At 42.7% G+C, this 23949-nt stretch overlaps 1 protein-coding gene across 6 annotated transcripts in view; it reads left to right on the top strand.

Moving 5' to 3' along the window:
* The window catches only part of FBN1 (fibrillin 1), a 215471-nt gene that overhangs the window by 34260 nt on the left and 157262 nt on the right, over positions 1–23949 (top strand). For all 6 annotated transcript variants that reach the window (XR_014541581.1, XM_083586070.1, XM_083586072.1 and 3 more), the window contains exons 5-6: positions 1936–2031; positions 4524–4619. Coding sequence is in view for 5 of the 6 variants with exons in the window: in XM_083586070.1 (XP_083442196.1) it covers positions 1936–2031; positions 4524–4619 (192 nt within the window). In the remaining variant the exon portion in view is untranslated. The remainder of the gene's footprint in view (positions 1–1935; positions 2032–4523; positions 4620–23949) is intronic.

The following is a 23949-nucleotide window of genomic DNA, read 5'->3' as shown; positions in this document are numbered from 1 at the left end:
CCTTAAAAACAATTCCAATAAAAACGATGATTTGCATTCCTAGTCTGCCAGATAATTAAGACTGCATGAGAAATAATTTCCTTTGGAAAATGAATTAAGGCAGAATAGGGAACCCTCTCACCCGCAGTCCCGCATTGCAGAGTTGCGTATAAGACTAAGATGAAGAAATATTATCAGCCTGTAGCTTGGGAAAAAAAGTAAGGTAAAACAACAACAGCTCTGCACTTAAGCTACCGTTAAACTTATTATCTCAAAGCATTTAAATGCCTTTGGTAATAAATGTGGGAATGGAAGTTAGTTTTTGGCTTGCTCTAATTGAAATCAGTTTGTGGTTTAAGTTCCTACTCCGCCTGACAGATGATATCATTTCCTATGTGTTTTCTAATCCCTTCTGTTTTCCTAAGGTTTTATAAAGCAAAGTCCGACCAAACATTTTGAAACCACTGCCCACCTTTTTCAGACCTACTTAGGAGGGTGTGAATAAGGCTCCACCAATTATAGTGGGCTGCAGATTTGCAGATGCCTTGCACAGAGTCTAGCTTTTGAACTAGATGTGACCTTATATGAGTCTTTGCATCTAGCATGTAGGTTTTGTTTTCCTAAATCCTAAATAGCAGCCACTGGGAGGGCCTCAAGTTAATGCCACTGAGGCAGACAGGTGGGTAGGCAATTTCACCCTTTCCTCACTTGCTGTGGTTGTGACAAAAAAAAAATGCTCCTTCAAAGCTGCTTTTTATGTTGGGAAGAATCCCTCCATTGACAGCAATTTCAGAAAAACCTTTACATGCAAAGACACATTTAGCATCCTATATAGTTTGGCTCCAAACCTCAATGATTTCAGTGGTAGAGAGCTGGGCGATTCCTCTGTGGAAGTCAGCAAATACAATTGCTCATTTTTCCCTCTAAATTGTGCCCTTTCACTGTGGTTGGAAAATAATAGCATTGGATGGTGTCCTAGCTGTCATATTCGGAGTAGACCAACTGAAATCAATGGATTTAAGTTGATCAAGTCCATTGATTCCAATAAGTATACTCTGAATATCACTTACAGTAGTTGAAAGTAGCCAGTTGTTTCTACAGTTTTCCATAGAGTCAGAGTATAAAGTTGCTGCCACAATGTTTTAAAATGTAGCAAACAATCACATCTTATGCACATTTAACTTGTGTGATTTCAACCACACACAACTGAAGACCAGCTGGTTGAAATTTTGCAAGTTAAATACAAGCAAAGTGGAACGAAAGCTTTTAAGTTCTGCATCTTGCTTGGAGGCAAGGTCAAGAGCTCTGGGGTGCTCTCACAAGATCTTGCAGGTCTGTCCGAGCTCCTACGAGATCTTGCATGAGCACCCGTAGCCTTCCAAAAACCATCGCAAAAAAACTTCTAAGCTCTCTACCTTGCTTGCCAGGCAAGGCATTCTTGATGTGTTGGCTCTGGAAGATGAGTAGGGATGCTTTTGTAGGATCTTATGGGAACTTGAACAGCCCCATGGGGTCTCACAGAGGCAGCCCCAAACCGGCGTGTTGGGAGGGCCTTGGCCACCTTCCAAGGCAGAGAACTTAAAAGCTCTTTTTGCACCAGGTCTGCTTGGGATGAAGGGAGTTGTAGCCCAACAATAAGTGTGGTCCCAAGGTGGAAGAGCACTGTATTCAAGGACTTTCTTGATACTTCCTGTGCTCCATTGATTTCAGAAAGCTTGGCTGCATATTCTTCCAACGACCCACATTTTCCGAGTCTTTGCTTTTCTGCTGTTCTGCCGTGGGGTTTCCCCCATGGCATAGGTCCTCAAAAAGCCACAAAATACAATGAGGCATTCTGCATTTCTATTTGATGGTGGTTGTGGTCAGCGCTTCACAGAATTAAACATTTAAAATGGTTGCCATCTGCTGTTTAGCTTCTCTAGACTACACAGTTAAGTAATTGTCTTTCCTTTCCAGTGCAACATTGCAACATCAGGTGTATGAATGGAGGTACATGCAGTGATGACCATTGTCTCTGTCAGAAAGGATACACAGGAACACACTGCGGGCAGCGTAAGTAAACGTAATCTAACATTTAACTAGGGGTCCTGTCCTATGTGTACTAAGTGATACGGGGTGCATTTTAGTGACTTTTGGAGGCAGAGGAGAAATGGAGAAATTGTGGGTGAAATGGGGGCTTTGCCAGCACCTGTGGTTGCAGGAAGAGTTCTTATTGGAAGCCACCAACTGGAAGCTGCCAAGTAATCAGGCAGTGACACTATGTCATCATGCAGCGTTGCTTCCAGGTTTCTTTAGGGAAAGGGTGACAATGGCAGTCACTGGGTTCTTTTGGTTGAGACTTCTGTTGTGAAACTGAGAGAAGTGGCCCAGTTTTGAGCTAAAAATTCTTATCTGACATTTGACTCTGCACTGGTTAATTAAAATGTAGAGCTCAGCCACAAGAAGACTAACAAATCCATTGTAATCAACAAATTCTGGGCTGCTGGTTAACTGCTGTGGAATTTTTCAAGCTAGCACGTGACTTTGCAATAGATGCCAGGAGAATTCTTTCTGACTGGAACAATTAAAGTAAGCATCAGACAAATTCATAATAATTGGGTATTGCCTGATGTTGCAGTTCTATGCATTAATTTTTTAAAAAATTAATTTCCATTTTCCACATCACAATTAAAACAACGTAACTCACAGCACATCAACCGCGTTGCTTAAAACAGTTATTGCGTTCTTAGAATTATCAATTATCAAGACTTGAAAGGTTTTATGCATGTAGGATCTGATTAGTTAGAACTTCAATTGTGGGTGCTGTCTGGCCCCTTTGCAAATGTGGAGCAGACTGCAAGGTGGCTCCTATCAGAATGCATTCTGATGTTCACCCCCACGCCATGCTCGCTTCATGCTGCTTGTACTGCTGCATGACTGGGTACACTGAAATGCACTCAGCCTTTCCAGGTAAGGTGAGGTCTTCCCACATCTAATTTACATGCATCCATGCTGCTTCCAGCAGAAGCAAATGTTATATGTCTTGCTTGGGGAGTAACAGGCACTAGAGGCAGGTAAGTGAGGTCTAGGAGAGCCTTGGTTGACCAGAAATTACTAGATTGTGAACTGTGGTGCACTGCTGCAAGGCTGGCAAAGGGATGGAAAGGATACACTTATAATGCATTCTATTAGGAACTCCTTTTCATGCACAGAAATGGCTGGATTGTGCCCATATCTTGCTCTGTTGAAATTGTGACGTATCATGGAATTGGATTACATATGCTAAATCTTTGGCTTTTCAAATAAAGTCATAGCTGAGCTTGATGTTTGGCTGTTTTGAAATACATGACTGCATTTGATAAGTAGTTCATAGAGTTTGGCATTCGCCAGCAAAGGCTTGCTTGCTGGTCAAAATGAGTAAGACTGTGAGAGTCCCAGGCCATCCATATTCCAACAAGTGGTTTTGCCAAGCAATGTGGATTTGTAATAATGTGTTTAACTGCAAATCATGTTCTTAGAAAGAGGCCTGTAATTCAGTTGGGCAGATGTGTGTGAGGTTTTGTGGAGAGAAAGAAGGGGGAAATAGAAAGTTTTTGTCTTTTAAGTAAGGGTATGTCCTTATAAAGGGACGCGGGTGGCACTGTGGGTTAAACCACAGAGCCTAGGACTTGCCGATCAGAAGGTTGGCAGTTTGAATCCCCACAACGGGGTGAGCTCCCGTTGCTCGGTCCCTGCTCCTGCCAACCTAGCAGTTCGAAAGCACGTCAAAGTGCAAGTAGATAAATAGGTACCGCTCCAGCGGGAAGGTAAATAGCGTTTCCGTGCGCTGCTCTGGTTTGCCAGAAGCGGCTTAGTCATGCTGGCCACATGACCCGGAAGCTGTACGCTGGCTTCCTCAGCCAATAAAGTGAGATGAGCACCGCAACCCCAGAGTCAGCCACGACTGGACCTAATGGTCAGGGGTCCCTTTACCTTTACCTTGTATAGCTCTTTCAGACAGGTGACCTCTTCCACCCTGGTACAGAGCTACCATTGCTTGGACCCAGCTTCAGGTACAGCTTGAGGACAAAGACCCAAATAGTAATTTCTTACACAGCTGGTTGGGTGCTTCTACACTAAACCTTAATATTTCCATTATTATTTTATTTTATTTGCGGTTTTGAGACTATGCTTCCTCCTGGAGGAGAGTAGTTAGCAAAATAGCCAAAATACAATACAACGATCAAACAATTATCAAAACACAATTGAAACCACAGAGCTGGTTCTCACATAACACTAAACCAAACTGTGGGTTAGTGTGAGAGTGTGAAGGCCTCTGAAGAGAAGATTCACAGCCCCTGAACTTCTCTCTTAGGTCTGCTGCTGCTAGGGTGCTTTAAGCTAAACTATGCTGTTGCCTGAACCCAGGCTCATAGTTTGTCTTCTCCAAACAGGCCATGAGCTGTAAACCCAGGACCAAACTTTGGTTACAGTGTGTGGTTTGGAGCAAGACAAGCTACAGGCCTGGGTAAAGCCATGGAAACATGGGAGCATCCAAATAACTCTGTTGCTCATTTCACTTACAGCTGTCTGCGAAAGTGGGTGCCTTAATGGAGGGAGATGTGTCGCCCCAAACAGATGTGCCTGCACTTATGGCTTTACTGGACCTCAGTGTGAAAGAGGTAGGTGGGATTCCCGCCCCCCCATTAGAAAAAACCAGACTTTGATGTGTTGTGTATGAGTTAAGCTTCTGAATGAGTCAGTATGAGTTAAGTTTCTGGGGTTTTTTTATTGTTTGCCGAGTGTGATGAATTAAGATGAAGGAACAATATGTTTCTGGAAGACTTATTTTTTTAGAAAATCTTATTAAAGAAGGCAAATGAAACTGTGGCAGGTGATGGAGTGAGGAAATAGCTCCTTATTACCAACAGGATTCAGGGCAGCTTTGTATGTTAAAACAAAGCAGGGGAAGAAATAAATTTGTGTTATTTGTACTTCCTCTTATTGCAGTTCCAGGATAGCATGTCCTTACCTACTCTGACACTATAACCCTCTGGTGAATCCACACAGAGCAATTATTTCAAATCTTAGAAGAGGCCAGTGGAGAGGTGCAGTCTGTGTTCCTTACTCCCATAAGATCCTTTTGGTATATTCTCCAGGTTGTTGTTTTTTGCAATGTGTGGACGTTATCCTTACTTCTATATTGCTTCTTGGCGCAAAGGCCTGTTCCATGATCGCTAAGCAACCAAGTTTCCCTCTTTCACCTCACAGTCAGGCTGCCGTTTCCCTCTCTGATGAAGCTTCTGTGCTTTTAATCAGCTGCCCGAGAGGCAGAAATTCAACAGGTGCAGCATTTGTTATCTATCAATATAGCTCCTTCTCAGCAGCTTCATTTCCTATTGTCAGGAAGAAGATGGCAACACTTTCTCTTACGTGGAGCAAGGCACTGGTGTACTTAGGACACAGCAATGGTTGTGCCTTTGTTTCCACAGTATCGTATGGTTCAGTATGTGTGTGAGGTTTTATTTACGACTGTGATGTTGATGAAGGGATGACCCACTTTGAACCTGTACAGAATTTGAGGTGCAGGACTTTAGAGATTCAGTGCTATACGTGCACTTTTAGGACTGAATTTTGGCCACCCCTGCTGGAATTTAGATGTGTTGGAGGTCTGCATACTTTTTATTTAAAGATGGGGATGAGGATGAAAGGCAAAGGAAACTTGGGAGTTCATTTTGTTTCATTTTTCATTTTCAGCTGTAAAAGCTGGCCAGTAAAATGAATGCAATCACGTACATTTTAGCTTGCTGTTTAATATACACAGAATGTCTTGGGCAATGTTTTGGCAATTGGAGCTACACTTAAGTATTGGAGTTATGTTATATCCTGCCTCAAGTCTCGTGCTTTGTTTTGACTAGCTTTGCAGAGTTCTTCTTCTTTAAAACTTGTATGAGTTTGTTATCAGTTTTGTGAACTTTTTTTTTGCTTGGGTAGCCATAGCAACACACACAGCTGTTTCCAGATGAGAACACAGCCCTACTTATCTGCTGTGCCCGAAGTAGTTTAAGGAAATTAAATCAAGTTTAAGAGCATTCTGGAGAGAGATGACAGCAATAGCTGTTTAACTGTAGTTATCGTTTGGCTGTTTTTGTATTTTTGCAGATAACGTATGTTTTAATTTGAACAAATGGGCTAACTTGGTGTCTGGAAAATTCATACGATGGGTTACATATAAAGCAGACTATTATATACTCAGTCAAGCAAGTCCACCTTTCTCTCTCATATGTATGTAGGCTCTGTTCAAGCCTAAACCTGGGAGAAACTCCAGTAGCTACAGAGAGCAGTTTGAATGCAAACTGTTACAAGCCAGGGTAGGATTGGATCCAGCATTACGGTTAACTCTTCCACACAGGAAAAATAGGTGGTTACAGAGAGCAGCCAAATGTTAGGAGCAGTGGAAGGACTGTTTATACTGTGTTCAGCCACAGAGAGGAAAACAGCAGAGAGAGGTCTCATGCATTTGGCTCTGAGCAGAGTTGTCCGTATACTTACAAAGTTTGAACAAATCCGTGCACCCCATGTTTGTTGTTTAAACCCAGCATTAAAATGATGGGGTGCACTTGAGCCAGATGCCCGAGTCTTAACCCCATGCTAAACTTATTGCATAAAAATTAGTAAAGGGACCCCTGACCATTAGGTCCAGTCGTGGCCAACTCTGGGGTTGCGGCGCTCATCTCGCTTTATTGGCCGAGGGAGCCGGTGTACAGCTTCCGGGTCATGTGGCCAGCATGAATAAGCCGCTTCTGGAGAACCAGAGCAGCGCATGGAAACGCCGTTTACCTTCCCGCTAGAGCGGTACCTATTTATCTACTTGCACTTTGAGGTGCTTTCGAACTGCTAGGTTGGCAGGAGCAGGGATCGAGCAACGGGAGCTCACCCTGTCACGGGGATTCGAACTGCCGACCTTCTGATCGGCAAGTCCTAGGCTCTGTGGTTTAACCCACAGCGCCACCCACGTCGCTGCATAGAAATTAGCAAGGCTTAAAAAATGCTGAATGAGACATGATCACGCCCATGCTGACTTATTTTGACTGCTAAGGTCAGTTTTTGCATTCAGCTAATCCCCCCTCCCATACTGTAGCTCTGTGAAGGGGAAGGGGGACTTCATGGGAATCAATGGAAGCTGCCTTGTGCTGAGTCAGACCACTGGTCCATCTAGCTCAGTATTGTCTACACTGACTGGCAGCAGCTCTCCAGGGTTTCAGACAGGATCCCCTCTCAGCTCTACGGGGTGATGCCAGGGATTGCAAAGCAGATACTCTACCACTGAACTGTGGACCTTCCCTTTGTGATACTGGTACTGAAGATGCAACAGAGAAACAGTTTTGGGATTAAATCTGAATCAACAACTGCCAGACTTAAGGATGCATACCACTTTTCTATTTATACGTTTCTAAAAATCCCAAATACACGTGGTCACATGGGATTGTCACTTTGGGATTTCTAGGATCTGGAGGATTCTGACTTGTGGTGTTTATACCTTGATTGGGATTGTGTACAGTTTTTTTTTTTCTGCCAACCAGTGGCAAAGCCAACTGGCTCATTTTGCCAACCAGTGTAACAGGGAGTAACAAATCAGTGTTTGTTCAAGACACAGCAGCTGATTTTTGTGAGTATAGAGTAGGCAACCTAAACACTAAAAAGATTTTGATTAAGGTTACCAGACGTCCCCGCTTCCCGGGGACAGTCCCTGGATTTACAAATCAGTCCCCTGACAAAATCCATCTATTTAGTAGGAAGTTGAAAAGTGTCCTCGGATTCATTGATAAAAATCTGGTAACCTTAGTTTTGATAGCTCCAGAGCAGCCAGCCTGTGGACAGATGCCATCATTAGTCACAAGTACTCATCAATTTGAGCCAATGGATTATTTTGAAATGGGAATCTATTACCTCTGCAACTCATTAAAAACATTTCATTCACTCTTCATGGCTCTCAGATGGCCTGTGTTCCAAACATGTTGTTAAACTTAATGTCTTTTTATTCCATCATGTTTTTATTTGTTTACAATAGTTATAGCCCACCTTTAGATATTAAGTCCTTAATGTAGTAAAATTGGGCAAATAGCATTTCTGCTTTATTACAAAAACTTATGGGGATATCTGTGTATCACATCATCGGCTACTGGATGGAAGTAATTCCAAGCCTATTGCATACAGCCTTGTAAATAGGCGCACAAAAGTTAGTGGGAGTCAGCATGGAAACGCAGAAGTCAAGCCTCTTAGGCTATTTAAAAAGCCTTCCACCAAGAGAAGTGTGGTGAATACGGTGGAAGTCTTTTATAATATTTTAACTAAGATTTATATATTGCAGTATTTGAAGCAAGAATTTGGTAATATTCCAGGTTATGAAAAGTACCTTTTCTTTTGTCTTTATATTTTTCATTTTTCCTTTTCTTTCTTTTTATTTTTATTAGTTTTCATTTTGGAAAATATGTGTATAAGTGTGTTTACAGTTTTATGTATTGTTCTTTGTTTTTCTTTGTTTAATTTCTATTTTTTGAAAAAATCAATAAAAATTAATAATAAAAATAAAAAGCCTTCTACCAAACAGGCAGATAGAAGAGGATCTTGGCTCCTAGTGGAGCCCTCTCTGTTAGGGCAAATGGGGTACCGCCCCACCCAATGCAGTCTGTCCTCAGCCAGCAGATTGCCTACCTGCTTTCTTAAATCCAGTCCAGGGGGTGGCACTGCCGGCCACCTTCCTCCTTAGTCTCAGTCGCACCCTGAACAGGGAAGAGGATGGAGACAAAATTAGTTGACTCTGCCTGTCCTTGCCTCTCTGGTTGGTCTCCCTGCCTTCCGCCCTATCATACCCAATGGTCCTCACCACCACCTCTTCCTCCTCAGCCAACATGGAAATCAAGTGTAATGATGGCAGAGGAAAGGAGAGATTTGTTGCTCCTGGCTCAGCCCATTCACACATCTGCATGGAATTCCTGGTTGCCTTCAGGTGCCCATCAAGTTGTTGATTGCAAGGCTGACTTAATGCTGATACATTGAAAACTGCAGAGATGGAAGAGACTTCAAGGGACATTTAGTCCTATCAAACTGTAGAAGAAATTACATTACAAACTGAAGCTCCACACAGGGATGTAAACTGAAATGAGAGAGTATTAAGGCATTTCTAGTAACATTTGGGAGTTGTTGTAAGTACATACATAGGAAGTTGATTTGTACCAAGGCAGACCTTTGGTCTATTGAGCTTAGCATTATCTACACTGAGTGCCAGCAGCTCTCCACAGGTTCAGACCTTTGGTGATTCCTATATTTCTGTTTCTAAATGCAGTGGAAAGTACAGGCAGAATCATGCTCCCACCCAGAGTTTCCTTTTGAGTCAGACGACAGCAGGCTTGGACTCCAGTCACTTCAAATATTAAGATTGTAGCATGTACCTCCCTTGTGTACGTACTGCATGTGCAAACAATGTCTGGCTTTCCTTCACGGCATCGGTCCTGTTCAGCTCTCTCCTCTGCAGCAGGATATATATTTCAGAATTTTGATCACCCTGTGAGTCTAGCAAGTCAAAGGGTAAAAATCAGGGCTGCCAAACCATTTCAGCTGAATATCTCATTGCTTTTTATTTTATTGATTTAAATATATATTTGCATATCCTACCAGTTACATCTACTAAAGTCTGCAGCCCTCATAAAAAAAGTCCAAAGAACTTTGGCAAAAATGCAAATTGGGCAATATTGAAGCAATGCAACTTTACTACTGTGTTCTTATATAACTGGTATAATTTGCAGAAAAGACTATGCACCCTGAGAGTGGTATGGAAAGCAAAGTGTAGATAAAAGTACAAGTCATTTCCCGAAAACATTTGTTGCATTTAAACTAGTATTATAACCTATAATTACTGGTATTCCCCCTCCCGCAAGAAAACCCTTTTTGGAACTGTCTTCTAAGCAGTACATTTGATGACAAAGACATACACTTGTGACGCTGCATTTCTTTCCTGGACTTCAATATAAATAAAAGACATAAACGTTTATCTAGCATAGCTCTTAAGATACCTGAACAATAGGGCCACACTAGTATAGTGTAAACGGCTTCATATTTTTGTGAGAGAGGTTCTAAAATATAAAGCTTTCACAGTAATATTTCATGACTACACAGATAGTTAATGCACACTGATTGTTAACTTCACAGATAGTTGTTATTTTCTCTGTTTAGAAATAGTGTATTTCTAGATAAAACAATTGAGAGTATTTCTGAATAAATCAATTCAATTAAGTAAGTCATTAGCAGAACATTCACCTTCAAAACAGAGAATGGCTTTGTTTGGACGATTGAATCATAGAATCATAGAGTTGGAAGAGACCACAAGGGCCATCGAGTCCAACCCCTTGCCAAGCAGGAAACACCATCAGAGCACTCCTGACATATGGTTGTCAAGCCTCTGCTTAAAGACCTCCAAAGAAGGAGACTCCACCACACTCCTTGGCAGCAAATTCCACTGTCGAACAGCTCTTACTGTCAGGAAGTTCTTCCTAATGTTTAGGTGGAATCTTCTTTCTTGTAGTTTGGATCCATTGCTCTGTGTCCGCTTCTCTGGAGCAGCAGAAAACAACCTTTCTCCCTCCTCTATGTGACGTCCTTTTATATATTTGAACATGGCTATCATATCACCCCTTAACCTCCTCTTCTCCAGGCTAAACATGCCCAGCTCCCTTAGCCGTTCCTCATAAGGCATTGTTTCCAGGCCTTTGACCATTTGAATCCTTGGATGATAATCTAAATCAGGCCATTGACTACATTTGGGTGTCATAATGAACTATGGTTTTCCATTACTTGAATGAGCTTTGGCAAACCCCTCCCTCCCTTCTTGCTGTGACTGTGAGGAGACTGAAAGCTTTTGCTGCTCATTCAAATGGAACTTTCATAACCAAAGTTTAGCATTATGCCCACCTAAACTGCGGTTAATGTTAATCATGGCTTATCAAAATAAACCCGCTTTATAACCAATGGCTTAAAGTTGGCTTCTTTCAAACAAGCCATAGTTAAGATTAACTCCAGTTTCTTGGATTTGGACAATGTAACAAGCTGTGGTTAATTTTAAAAAGGAAAACATCAGAACTCCTCCATGCAAGTAGGGAGACTTTGTGAGCCCAAAGCTTACCTAGATTCATTCCTGTAATGATAAACCATGGTTAATTGTGACATCCGAACACAGCCACTAAGAGCATAATACTAGATAATTCATAGACTACCCAGGGAAGAAGTGTACACACAACCAGTGGTGGTATGATTTTTTATTTATTTATTTCAACTGTCAGAGTGTTCCCAGTTTAAAACCTGTTTGTTTGTTCTGCCTGGTGATCAAAAGATCTCTGCCCATAGATGTTCTTTTTCCCTGGTGCATTATGGGTAGCTAGGACTGTAACCTTAAGTAAAAGTAAAGGGACCCCTGACCGTTTGGTCCAGTCGCGGACAACTCTGGGGTTGCGGCGCTCATCTCGCTTTATTGGCCAAAGGAGCTGGGATACAGCTTCCGGGTCATGTGGCCAGCATGACTAAGCCGCTTCTGGCAAACCAGAGCAGCACACCTAAATGCCATTTATCTTCCCACCGGAGCGGTACCTATTTATCTACTTGCACTTTGACGTGCTTTCAAACTGCTATGTGGGCAGGAGCAGGGACCAAGCAACGGGAACTCACCCTGTTGCGGGGATTTGAACCACCAACCTTCTGATCGGCAAGCCCTAGGCTCTGTGGTTTAGACCACAGCGCCACCCGCGTCCCATTAATCTTAAGTAGACAGGGTTATTAAAAAAAAGTAATCATGGTTAAATTCTGAATTGTCTATTTGATTTGTCTATGAGGAAACCCAAATTTGAGAGTTTTGGCATCCACTTCATAATTTATTTCTCTTTGGGGTATCAGAAATAACAGATCTTGAATTTGAAAATACTGCTTGATTATGATTTTCTGTTGGGAAATATAATTCATGTTGTGTTAAGCTTGAATTTGCTTGCAAAAATATATCATCTGCCCGATAATAAATGTTGGAAATGTAAAGAAAATGAAGGTACATTCTTTCACCTTTGGTGGACGTGCCCAAAGATTAAGGCTTTCTGGGAGATGATCTATAATGAAATGAAAAAGGTATTTAAATATACCTTTCTGAAGAAACCAGAGGCCTTTCTCCTGGGCATAGTCGGCCAATTGGTGCCAAAGAAGGATAGAACTTTCTTTATGTATGCAATAACAGCAGTAAGAATACTTATTGCAAAGTATTGGAAGACACAAGATTTACCCACCCTGGAAGAGTGGCAGATGAAGGTGATGGACTATATGGAATTGGCGGAAATGACTGGCAGAATCCGAGACCTGGGAGAAGAGTTGGTGGAAGAAGATTGGAAGAAATTTAAAGACTATCTGCAGAAGCATTGTAAAATTAATGAATGTTAAAATGATGCTGGATTGAAAATAAGTGGCATTAGCAACAAAGTTAACAAGAATATGCAAAAATGGATTGATAATGGACGAAAATATATAGTCATAATATGTTAAGATATAGAGTTAAGATAAATGAAAGAGGGTAAGGATTTGCTGATTTGATTATGTAAACGGGAATACAAAAAGGGGAGGTGTGAGGAGGTCAAGGAAACAAGCAAATGAGTTTATAGATATTAAAAAACGGATTTGTTTTTAATTTTTTTTTCTTACCTATTTGCTTTTTGCTTTTTGCATTTTGTATTTTTATTTTTCTTTTTTCTTTTTCCTTTTTATGTATTTTTGTATGTTTTTTCTGACTTCTTTCTTTTTATATGCTTTCTTTGTATTTTGTAAACCTTTGTTTTTTGTAAAATTTCAATAAATATTATAAAAAAAATAAGCTGAATTTGCAGTTGCAATGATGGCGTATGTGTGCGTGAAAGGGAGGAAATGACTATTCAACAATGATTAATAACATTTGCAATAGATATGTTCACACTTGCAGCTGATCTCTGGAAGTTTTGTAAGAAACAAGTAGCTTTCCTGTATTTCTTTTGTGTCTGCTTGTTCTATTTGGCACTGGAATAGGACTGTAGGGAAAGAGGCCTAAATAAGGTATACGGAATGAAGTAGATGATATAAGAGAACAATCTGATTGCAAACTGTTAAACAGAGAATGCAGAATTTGTATTGAATGTGCTATATGGAGGCGAAGATCTGCTTTGGGATCTTTTGTTTGAATAAAAAGTAAAAGATTCTTTGAAAAATCTCAGAAAGGGAGATCTAGGCTGTCGCTCTATATGCAGTTACCTGGGAATCCCTTGCACCCTTGGCAAGGAGCTGTATCGCCCCCCCCCCAATCCCTCTACTGCAATAGCTACATTAGAAATTACACATTTTTGTACTCCCCACCAGGGCCTGTCTCTGCTAGGAGTATCCCTGACTGAACTCTATGGCATTTATTTCTCAGAAGAGTTGCTGTTGACCTGTGATCCCAAGCACTTTTACTTGGAAAGGAGATCAATTAATCTAACTGCGTCTTCCATATAAGTAAATGGGTTTAGAATTAGGCAGTGGGGGTTTTCCTTTCAGTTTTCAAATCTCTAGCCTCTGTCATTGCAAAGAGTTGTATCCAATGCTAGCCATATTCAGGATAAGACACACTAGGTCCAGTAATTTTAGCAAGTATTCTCTGAGTAGGATGTAGTTGCGTACACCCCAAATACCCCGATGCAGATTTCTGCACTCATTTACATTATATTTCTAAACGTTTTATAAAAGCAACAATATGCATCCTTGGGGTTTTGAAGCTTTGCTAAACTTTAGCTGCTAGAAAGCCCAAATCTAACATTTTTTTCAGGGTCCTTGCAAAACCTTAGGTTGACATTGAACTATGTCATATTAGAGTTCAAGATTGCTTAAATAGTGCAACTTTGTCCAGAAAGGGTAGAAAAGGACTTCCGGGTTGACGCCTCCGGCAATGGCGGAGCTCCTCCGATTGGGAGGAATTTGCTCCGTGAAAAGCAGGGTCTGACCGCCACGGCGAAGGCGGAGACCCACAGAAATCACAGGCGGGAGAAGCCTGTGAACTTGGGATTCGGCTGGCACCTCTTGCGCCTCCCCTACTCGTGGGGAAACCCTGTTTTGGGGATCCGGAGCGACGTGGGGTGAGTGGCGCGGTGCTTTGAATCGACTGCTTCTTTCACGGAGTGAAGCCGCATTGCTGTTGCCGGAGAGCGCTGACTTTTTCCTGTGGAAATTGGACTTTAAACAACTACCCGTGAGTAGACTGGAAAATTTGGATCTTCAAATATTCTAATTTGGCAAAGTAGCGGGAAGGCTCTAAACAGGAAGTCCGCCTCCCGTTTTTGTAAATGCAGATAAATATGCACAGTTTAAAGAGCAGAAGAGTTGGGTCTTGTATAGAATTCAGCATCTGTTTGACCAAGGCAATGTTTTGCCAGAGAGGAAACTGAATTCTTGTGACTGCAGAGGGGTAAATTGGAATTTTCAGAAAGCAAAAAATCAATTCACTTGCAGAAAAAAATAATGAGGACTTTGTGGTGATTGTGGTGGGCTCCTAGATCGCTTACTTGCTTTGACATGTTGTGTGTAGGAGAAATCAAATAGGTTAATAGAATTACTTTCCAGTTTTATTTTATTATGGCAGATTCTTCCTCCACCCCCGTTCCTGATCTGGGCAGTGCTTCTCAGAAGGAGAATGGAGAAGTATGTGGTTGAAACCAGTACAGTGGTACCTCGGGTTAAGTACTTAATTCGTCCCAGAGGTCCGTTCTTAACCTGAAACTGTTCTTAACCTGAAGCACCACTTTAGCTAATGGGGCCTCCTGCTGCCGCCACGCCGCCGGAGCATGATTTCTGTTCTCATCCTGAAGCAAAGTTCTTAACCTGAGGTAGTATTTCTGGGTTAGCGGAGTCTGTAACCTGAAGCGTATGTAACCTGAAATGTTTGTAACCCGAGGTACCACTGTAGTACTGTGTGTTGTGTGGTGAAGCCATGAAACTGTATTGTGTATTTGACATACTGTGTTGTCTCCACTTGGGCCTATGATTTGTCTTCTCTAGACAAACCAAGAGCTGTAAACTAACAAGAAACCTTAGTGTTATATTTGAAAACATTGGGGGGAAACAGATTTTTTTTAAGCAGGTGGTGGAAATCTGTCAATATCAGCTCAGTTGACAAAATATTTACCATAAAGATGTGAATAATTATTCATTTCCACAAAGCGTGTCAGAAAAGATGGTTAATTCTAAGCAGCAAGTTTTCAAAAACTGGCTCTTTACTTACTTTGCCAAAGCTTTACAAATATAGGCCACCATAAAACATCCGTATATAAAAATTTAAAATATATACAAATAAATAGGCATGTAGAGATATCTAATAATGAGGATTTTCACTGGAGTTTCTTCCTGCTAAACTGTGCCATTCACCAGATGCTATTGATAAAAACTCAGCCACCCTTGCAGTTACTTCCGGGTTGGTTTGTGACATCAGTAAACCGTGTCACTTCTAGAACGTCAGCCATCTGAAAATGATCTAATGCTTAGATTGTCAAAGTGCTCCCAATACTGAAAATTTTGTGTTCGTTCTTTACTGCATGTGGCGTCTGTTGAGTCTGTGTGCTGCCGATGAGTCATGTTCTGCTGCCAAGAAAAAGCATATGTTAGACAGACAATCCCAATTGAACACTTCTGGTGAAATGTTGAGGAGGGAGCATAAGACTCAGATCTTTGGGCATCCAAACATTAGGGAACTTAGACGAAGGGATAAGGAAGTTGCGGCTTTCCAGATGTTCTTGGACTCACAACCCACAGCCACCTCACCCACCATGAACAATGGTCAGGAATGACAGGGTTCGTGTTCAGCGTCATCTGGAGGTTCACAGGTTCCTCATCCCTGATTTGGAGAGCAAACTTACCTTATGGCCAGAGAGCAGTCAGACTGAATACAACAGTGGAGCCACATTCCAAAGCCACTTGTCATTGACTCCACCTACTGTTGGCCTCCCAGTCTTCTACCCTACCAATCCCCATGGACAACAGCCACTAGTGGGTGGAGCCTCTGCTGCTGGTGGAGCGGGTGAAGAAAAATCTTTGCTCCATCCTAACCCCCTGCCTGGCAGTACGGATCCGTGTTTAGGATTGCTTTGTCCAGATATTCAGAGTAGAGTGTTAAGAACTCTATTAAAGGATCCCTGACCATTAGGTCCAGTCGTGGCCGACTCTGGGGTTGCGGCGCTCATCTCGCTTTATTGGCCAAGGGAGCCGGCGTACAGCTTCCGGTTCATGTGGCCAGCATGACTAAGCTGCTTCTGGTGAACCAGAGCAGCGCACGGAAACGCTGTTTACCTTCCCGCTGGAGTGGTACCTATTTATCTACTTGCACTTTGATGTGCTTTTGAACTGCTAGGTTGGCAGGAGCAGGGACCGAGCAACGGGAGCTCACCCCGTCGTGGGGATTCGAACCACTGACCTTCTGATCGGCAAGTCCTAGGCTCTGTGGTTTAATCCACAGCACCACCCGCGTCCCTTAAGAACTCTATTAGGGACACTTAAATTTTTCATTTCACTGTACTTACATTTGGAAAGGGAGCCCCTTTCCTAAGTTTATGGAAATGATGCTACGACATGCCCAAACATTTTAACCAATAGTTAAACACTTACAGGCAGAGTGTTTAACTATTGGTTAAAATTTTGGGTGTATGTTGGGACGGCATTTGGCGAAAGTGTTTTCTGGAACAAATTTTACTGAGTTCTTGGAGAGTAAACTCCTAACCATCAACATCTACTACGTAAGGCAGATTTATTTCATTTTCTGCAGAATTCATCTTATACACGAGGAAAGTTTTTTATTCTCTCCACCAGGAGAGAGCGAGAGATGAACCTGAACTACAGGAGTCTGGAAAATCCTGAATTGCTGTGCAGGCACAAAACACCCTAAATTTGGGGGCTTCATTGTCTTGTTCTGAACTAACACTCAGCTACAGTTCTAGGGATAGAGACGGTTTGGTTTTAAATCACCTTTCTGATCCCCCTCCCTCCATACGGGCATTACTTTGGATCCTAGCTGGCCTAAATTGCAAAGCTGTGTGCATAAAGCAAGGAAGAAGAAAAATATTTGTGCCAAGGTATTAAAACAGCTAAGAAGGATGGGAACATCAGCTCGGTGGGAACATCAGCTCCCACCCCCTAAGAACAGCCTCCCAAATGTTTATATTGTCTAGCTATTTGTTGTTTGTGTCTCAAAAGCCTGCACCAAGATTCTTACTGTATTGGCTGGACATACGTGTGTGTTTTGCTGGCTTGGGTTTGGGGAACTCCCTAACCCTCCCAGCTACAACTTCAAGAATGACCTCATCTTGCCTTTTTACCTTGCAGTCAGTCCCATCCTCAGCAATCTCATGCAAGGCAAAAGACCTTCCTCTTGTTTTATAAAAATGCCTGAATTATATTTTACAGCACGACAGCAGTTACAGACAGTAAAGTGTTTTGCTTCAGAAACCCTTAAAAAAAAATCACTGTGAAAATGTATGTATCTCCCTAAAGATTCAATTCCTTACTTGGAATTAAGTGCATTTGAGTTCAATGCATTTACTTTTAAGTAGGTGTGTGTAAAATTGCACATTATGGTTGCAAACCTAAACACACCAGGGAGTAAGTCTCAATCAATGAGTAAGTTTCAGTCAGCTGAATGGGACTTCCTTCTGAGTAAACATGTAGAATTAGGCTGCATGCCAATTTTGCTTTGGGACTCAAAGGCAGAAAAAGCAATTGGGAGCTGAAGAGGAGATCAGTGGGCCACTAGAAAAGATATGGCAAGTAATATCAGGCATCAAAATATTTCGTGGGCTTGCACTTCTTTACTTACATAGTCACTGCAGAATCTGTTTTCGACAACAGCAGTGTATCCACAAAGCTTGCCCTGCCACCAGAGATTACGTTGCAGGTTTTCCAAGCTAGATACAGTGGTACCTCGGTTTACATACACTTCAGGTTACATACGCTTCAGGTTATAGACTCCGCTAACCCAGAAATATTACCGTGGTTAAGAACTTTGCTTCAGGATGAGAACAGAAATCGTGCTCCGGCGGCGTGGCAGTAGCCTCCTGGCCCTATTAGCTAAAGTGGTGCTTCAGGTTAAGAACAGTTTCAGGTTAAGAACGGACCTCCAGAATGAATTAAGTACTTAACCCGAGGTACCACTGTACAGTCTCCATTTTTCTCCTATTCAAATCTTAACTTGAAATAAATAAGCAAACAAACTTGTTGTTCTACAGATTGTCCTTAATGCCACTGCTGCTCCTTCTGAGTCAGTAGAAGGCACACTTTATAAGGAGTACTGACTAGAGGCTACCAGCCGCATGCCCAACTCTGCAGCTTCCCAGATGTATTTTGCCATTTCATGCTGCAGGCTAGTAATTTCATCCTGAGCCAGTGCTGATTTGCGACAGGGAGTGAGGCTGCCTGGTCTCCACACAGCCATATTTTCTCCTTTGCATGTGTCATGCTGCCATGCCATCAGTTCCTGCCATCGTGCCTTGAGGCACAGCCGTGAGCATCAGTGCAGCGCACTAAAACCATCCTTGTGGGAGCTGTCTACAGCATGAGAGAAACATATCTCGCCTTGTCAAATGGTACCTGAGATTATCTGGGAAGAGCAACCCAGAGTTGTGTGTACACACTTGGCCAATATGCATCTGCACTGATAAAAGTACCTCCCCAAATTTCCCGGCCATTAACCTCAGTCTATGCCAAGGGAAGCTGAATTGTGCAGTCTGTATCCAGTCTACAAACTGGATAGCAGAGACTTGCTAATTTGTTTCATTTATGCTAATATGGAGGAGTCAATGAGTTATTTAAGGCATTTGAAACCATGACTGCAGCAAATTCTGCTCAGCTTTCCTTCCCCCCCAAATTCATAAAGCATTCCCCCCCCCTGAAACCTATAACGATAGCTAAGAGAACTGGGAACTCTGTGTGTCTTAACTAAAGCAAAAACAGAATTCTTCAGTCATTTCCAAACTACATGCTTTTCCTAAGTTTTGTGCAGAATCATGGGATGCAAACAGACTTGTTTTATCTAATGTCACTATTATCTTGCATATATTGTTTTAACGTCTATGATTACTTTTGATTTATTTAAATGCTTTGCTTGTACTTTAAGCCAAGTTGGGTTCTGTTGTATCTTGATCTAGTTCTTCATCAGAAATGAGCCAAGTAACTGTTTGTGGTGGTGCATTTAGAAGTTGTTAACCCATTCGTGCAAAAACAGTGTCATGTTAGAAGGGAAGACTACCTTTAGTAACACAACAGAACAAGGGGCTTTCTGAAGGTTACCTGCAAATATAAACAAAGCTTTAGTTGTACCCCCACCCAAAAAACCCCAACAGAACCAAAGAGTGTCACTGAGTTAAAATTTGCCTCTACCTTGGGGTTGCCATATTCCTAAAAGTTTTGGGGCTTTTCTTTGATTGTTAAAGCTTTTCTTTTAAACCGGACGTATGCCAGCTCTGGACGCGGGTGGCGCTGTGGGCTAAACCACAGAGCCTAAGACTTGCCGATCAAAAGGTCGGCGGTTAGAATCCCCATGATGGGGTGAGCTCCCGTTGCTCGGTCCCTGCTCCTGCCAACCTAGCAGTTCGAAAGCACGTCAAAGTGCAAGTAGATAAATAGGTACCGCTCTGGCGGGAAGGTAAACGGTGTTTCCGTGCGCTGCTCTGGTTTGCCAGAAGCGGCTTAGTCATGCTGGCCACATGACCTGGAAGCTGTACACCGGCTCCCTCGGCCAATAAATCGAGATGAGTGCCACAACCCCAGAGTCGGCCACGACTGGACCTAATGGTCAGGGGTCCCTTTACCTTTATGCCAGCTCTACTGGGCAAAATGCAGATTTCAACTCTTACATTCACATACCTGCTCAGCTATGTAGCCCACTGAGAGGCCTTCAGCCAGTCACTCTTTCTCAGTACAGCCTACCTTGCAGGGCCGTTGGAAATTTTAATTTGGAGGAGAGCAAACCATGTGCACTTCCTTAAGCTCACTGGGGGAAATGAAAGATAAAAATACCAGACTAAAATGAGGTAGAGTAACTTATACCCCTCCAGATGCTGTTAGACTCCAACTCTCATCATTCCTGAGCATTGACCATGCTGGTCGGGGCTGATGGGATTTGGAGTCCAACATCTGGAGAGCCACAGCTTCTTGATCCCTCGGCTAAAATATAAGGTGGTCAACCCCTTGCACAGATGTCAGAGGCAACGGGAAGAGTGCATTTGTGGCATACCCATGTGCTTCACTAGGGCACAGAGCCATGCCTATATTCTTATTCCCTCTTCGATACTATTGTTTGCATTCCCCAACCCAGTAAGCTGGACATAAAACTGCTTCCATGCATTTGGGGGTCTGTGTAGAGATGCATAGCAGCTTTTATAATGAGTGATGGGAGCCTAGGGCCCTTCAGATGTTGTTGGAGTCTCAACTTCCATCAACTTCAGCCAGCAGGTGTTTTATGGTTTTATGGAGAGGAAGAGGCCAGGCACAACAGCTATCCTTCAGGCGAGCCTCTGGGCAATGAAAGCTGGCTTTTCTGTTGCCTGGATGTAAGCTGCTTATTCCCTGCAGGTATTTTTTTGTGCGTGTAAAGGTAGAGAGGAAGAAAGCAGGTGCAACAGCCGGGCCTCGGCTGAGCTGCTGGTCAACAGCAATTGGATTTTAAGCAGCAGTGGCGTAGCGTGGGTTGTCAGCACCCGGGGCAAGGCAAGTAATTTTCGCCCCCTAACCCGTGGATTTTCGCCCCCTAACCCATGGATTTGCCCTAACCCCAGATGTTGCGCCCGGTGCGGCCGGCCCCCCCTGCACCCCCCACGCTACACCACTGTTAAGCAGCATTAAATTTTGTTTCGGAGGTGCGATACAATGCACCTTGTCATTTCTTAGAATTCCTAGAGAACAGCTGATTTGCTATTTTTTAAAAAAAGTATTTCAGGCAGAGAAAATGTTCTGCAGCAACGCCAGCTCTAATAACTATGTAGAGGAGAGGTCCTGAATTTACTCAGGAGGTCAGCTGAGAAGGAGACAAAAACCACCTCCCCTCCTCACAGCAAACCATAACACCTTGTATATCTAGGGGACAATCTGAACCTCTGCAGTGTCTTCTTGTCAGTTCCGCCAAGTAAAGTGTTCTGTAATTTGGGGCCTGATATGAACCACCATGAAGGGAGACAGTTATTTCGATCAAATTTTCTAAACAGCTGTTTCAAGACAGACCAGTTCCTTTCCCCAGTGATTGGATTCAAATCAAACTGTTTTTATCTCATGCATTCTTTGCATTTGACTCTTTTGTTGAATTAGAAATTTAATAGAGCAGCTGAGCATTTTAAGCAATTTTGGAAGATGGGGAGGGGGGGTGGAAGAGGGATGTGAACTCCAGCACACCCTGTAAAGCATAAATTTCTTAACCAAAAGAATAGTTTATTCATATGCTCTGTACATTAGGTCAATTATTACTCACTTTCTTTGGACACCAAGCAAAGGCCTCCACCCTCTATTACACAGCTTACTGTAATCAAATGAAGAAAGAAAAGCAGAATCGTTCAAAAGCAAACTTGTGGCTTAAGCCCCAGCCCAGAGGCTGAAAAGGAACAGAAACCTCCAGCTCTATGATTCTATGAAATGATTTGCTACAAGCACTGCATACATTGTGAGCCTTCAGGCAGGGCTGCTGTTCCATATATACAGCACACACACACAGAGACACACAAGCATTCTCTTAGGTACTTAAAAATTATATAACATTATCATTTATTTCTTAATTATTTGCAGTTATATTCCATCATTCATCAATTACATAATCCACAGGGCAAGGTACAGAAAATGATAAAACTCAATTGAAACATCACAAATGGGAAGGGCTATGGTTCACCATTGCTTTGCAGAAGTTTCCAGGTTAAATCTCTGGCATCTCTAGGTAAAGCAGACATCCCTGTCTGTAATCCTGGGGAGCCGCTTCCAGTCTATGTAGACACTACTGAGCTAAATGGACCCAATGGTCTGACTCAGGACTCAGCTATACAGTTGCAAATAAAACATTTAAAGTGTTTTGTAAAGTGCATTATACAAATGTGACATGAGATGGCGATGGTGAGCTATGGCAAATTCAATATACTTTTTCAAAACTTTTTTTAAAAAAGCATTTTCACATCATTTTTTATGTTTCTGGATTCCACCTCAGTATAAGCCATCTTCCTGTGTTCCTAATTTAATGAGAAGAACAGTCAACAACTAGAATGCAATAAAATAAAGTTAAAGGGACCCCTGACCATTAGGTCCAGTCGCAGGCGGCTCTGGGGTCGCAGTGCTCATCTCGCTTTATTGGCTGAGGGAGCCGGCGTACAGCTTCTGGGTCATGTGGTCAGCATGACTAAACCACTTCTGGTGAACCAGGGCAGCGCATGGAAACGTTGTTTACCTTCCCACTGGAGTGGTACCTATTTATCTACTTGCATTTCGTGCTTCCGAACTGCTAGGTTGCCAGGAGCAGGGACCGAGCAACGGGAGCTCACCCCGTCGCGGGGATTTGAACCACCGACCTTCTGACCTTCTAGAGGTAGCCAACGCAGTGAAGAGGTGTCGCGGGGCCCAATTATGTGGAATGGGAATAGGATTTTGTCAGGAAGGAGAGTTCCTGATTGTTCCTCATGCCACCCTATCCCTAAAATTATAGAAGCCGCCCATGAATCTTTCCTGAGTTCAGCACTCCATTGAATATGCTTGAAAACACCAACCCAGCCACCCAGATTCACATACTTTCTCTGTTGCTCTGAAAACCCACATCTCTTCCCAAGTTTCAGTCCCTGTTTCATCCATCTGATCGAAACCAAGTCCTCACGCCAAGCTAAAGTCTCCATTCTGCAGTTATGCCATTTACAGTACGTAGGTTTATATTACACTATTGTAATGTCCTAGGATCATAACATTTTAAAAATTTATTTAAATGGAACATAAGCATATCAAACTTTCTCCATATCGTGTCAAGTGCCTGTGATCAACACAGAGGCATAACCCTCTCTTTGGGAATCGCTGTTCTAGGTCTCCAAATATCCTTTCTCTATATAAAGGTTTTTTAAAAAAACAATTTTCCCCCTAAGCAAACGTTTAAATTGGCAAAGATAGTACTAAGTCTTGCAAGGCCAGAACTCCTGCAGGGAAACTTTTGACAATATATATAATTTGTTGTATAATTCTGTAATTTCTTCTCTTTAACTCTAAAGACGTAAAGGGACATGGGCACAGTGATTTAAATTGTCCTTTGGGCAAGAGATGTATAAGAATAATATTTAGTGTAATCTGAATAATGTAATAAAACACGAACTATCCATCCCATTTAGCATAGTTCATTTTGGAAGAAACTGTTTTCTTTTTTTAAATACATAGTTTACATTACAGTGCTCATTGGCGCAGAACCATGTGTTGCTGGACCACAGTTTCTTCATCCTTGACCAGTGGCGCCAACGTGGGCCCCAGACTGTGGGTGCCCAGTGTGTGTGTGTGTTGTGCCGTCATGACATTGAGGTGCATCATGATGGCACAGGTGCGCAGTGTTGGCAACTGGGCTGCGGCCTGAGACTTCGCCTCTGTTGGGGCCCACTGCGGCTGCACCCACGGCCACAGAAGGTCCCAACAGAGGCCCCACGGCAGAAGTGCAGGCTGCGGCCTAGTTGCTACTGTGGTGCCAAAGTACCAGAGGTAAGGCAGTGGGCGGTGGCATGCGGTGGCGTTGGGCAGAAGCTGGGCACTCACAGCAAAAAAATTGTGGGTGCCTGGACCCCTGTGCAGCTGGAGCCAGTGGAACCATTGACCATGCTGACTGGGGCTGTTGTGAGTTTAGAGTCGAACAACATACAGAGGGTGATATCTTCCCCTCACAACCCTGTTTATAAATGCTATTGCAGGAGTGAAGAACCCTTTTTTGCTGAAGGTAGCATTCCCTTCAGC

This window comes from Podarcis filfolensis (assembly GCF_964270895.1).
Source record: "Podarcis filfolensis genome assembly, chromosome: 14".
NCBI lineage: Eukaryota > Metazoa > Chordata > Lepidosauria > Squamata > Lacertidae > Podarcis > Podarcis filfolensis.
The sequence above is the reverse complement of the archived record's forward strand: the minus strand, read 5'-3'. Positions and strand labels throughout refer to the sequence as shown.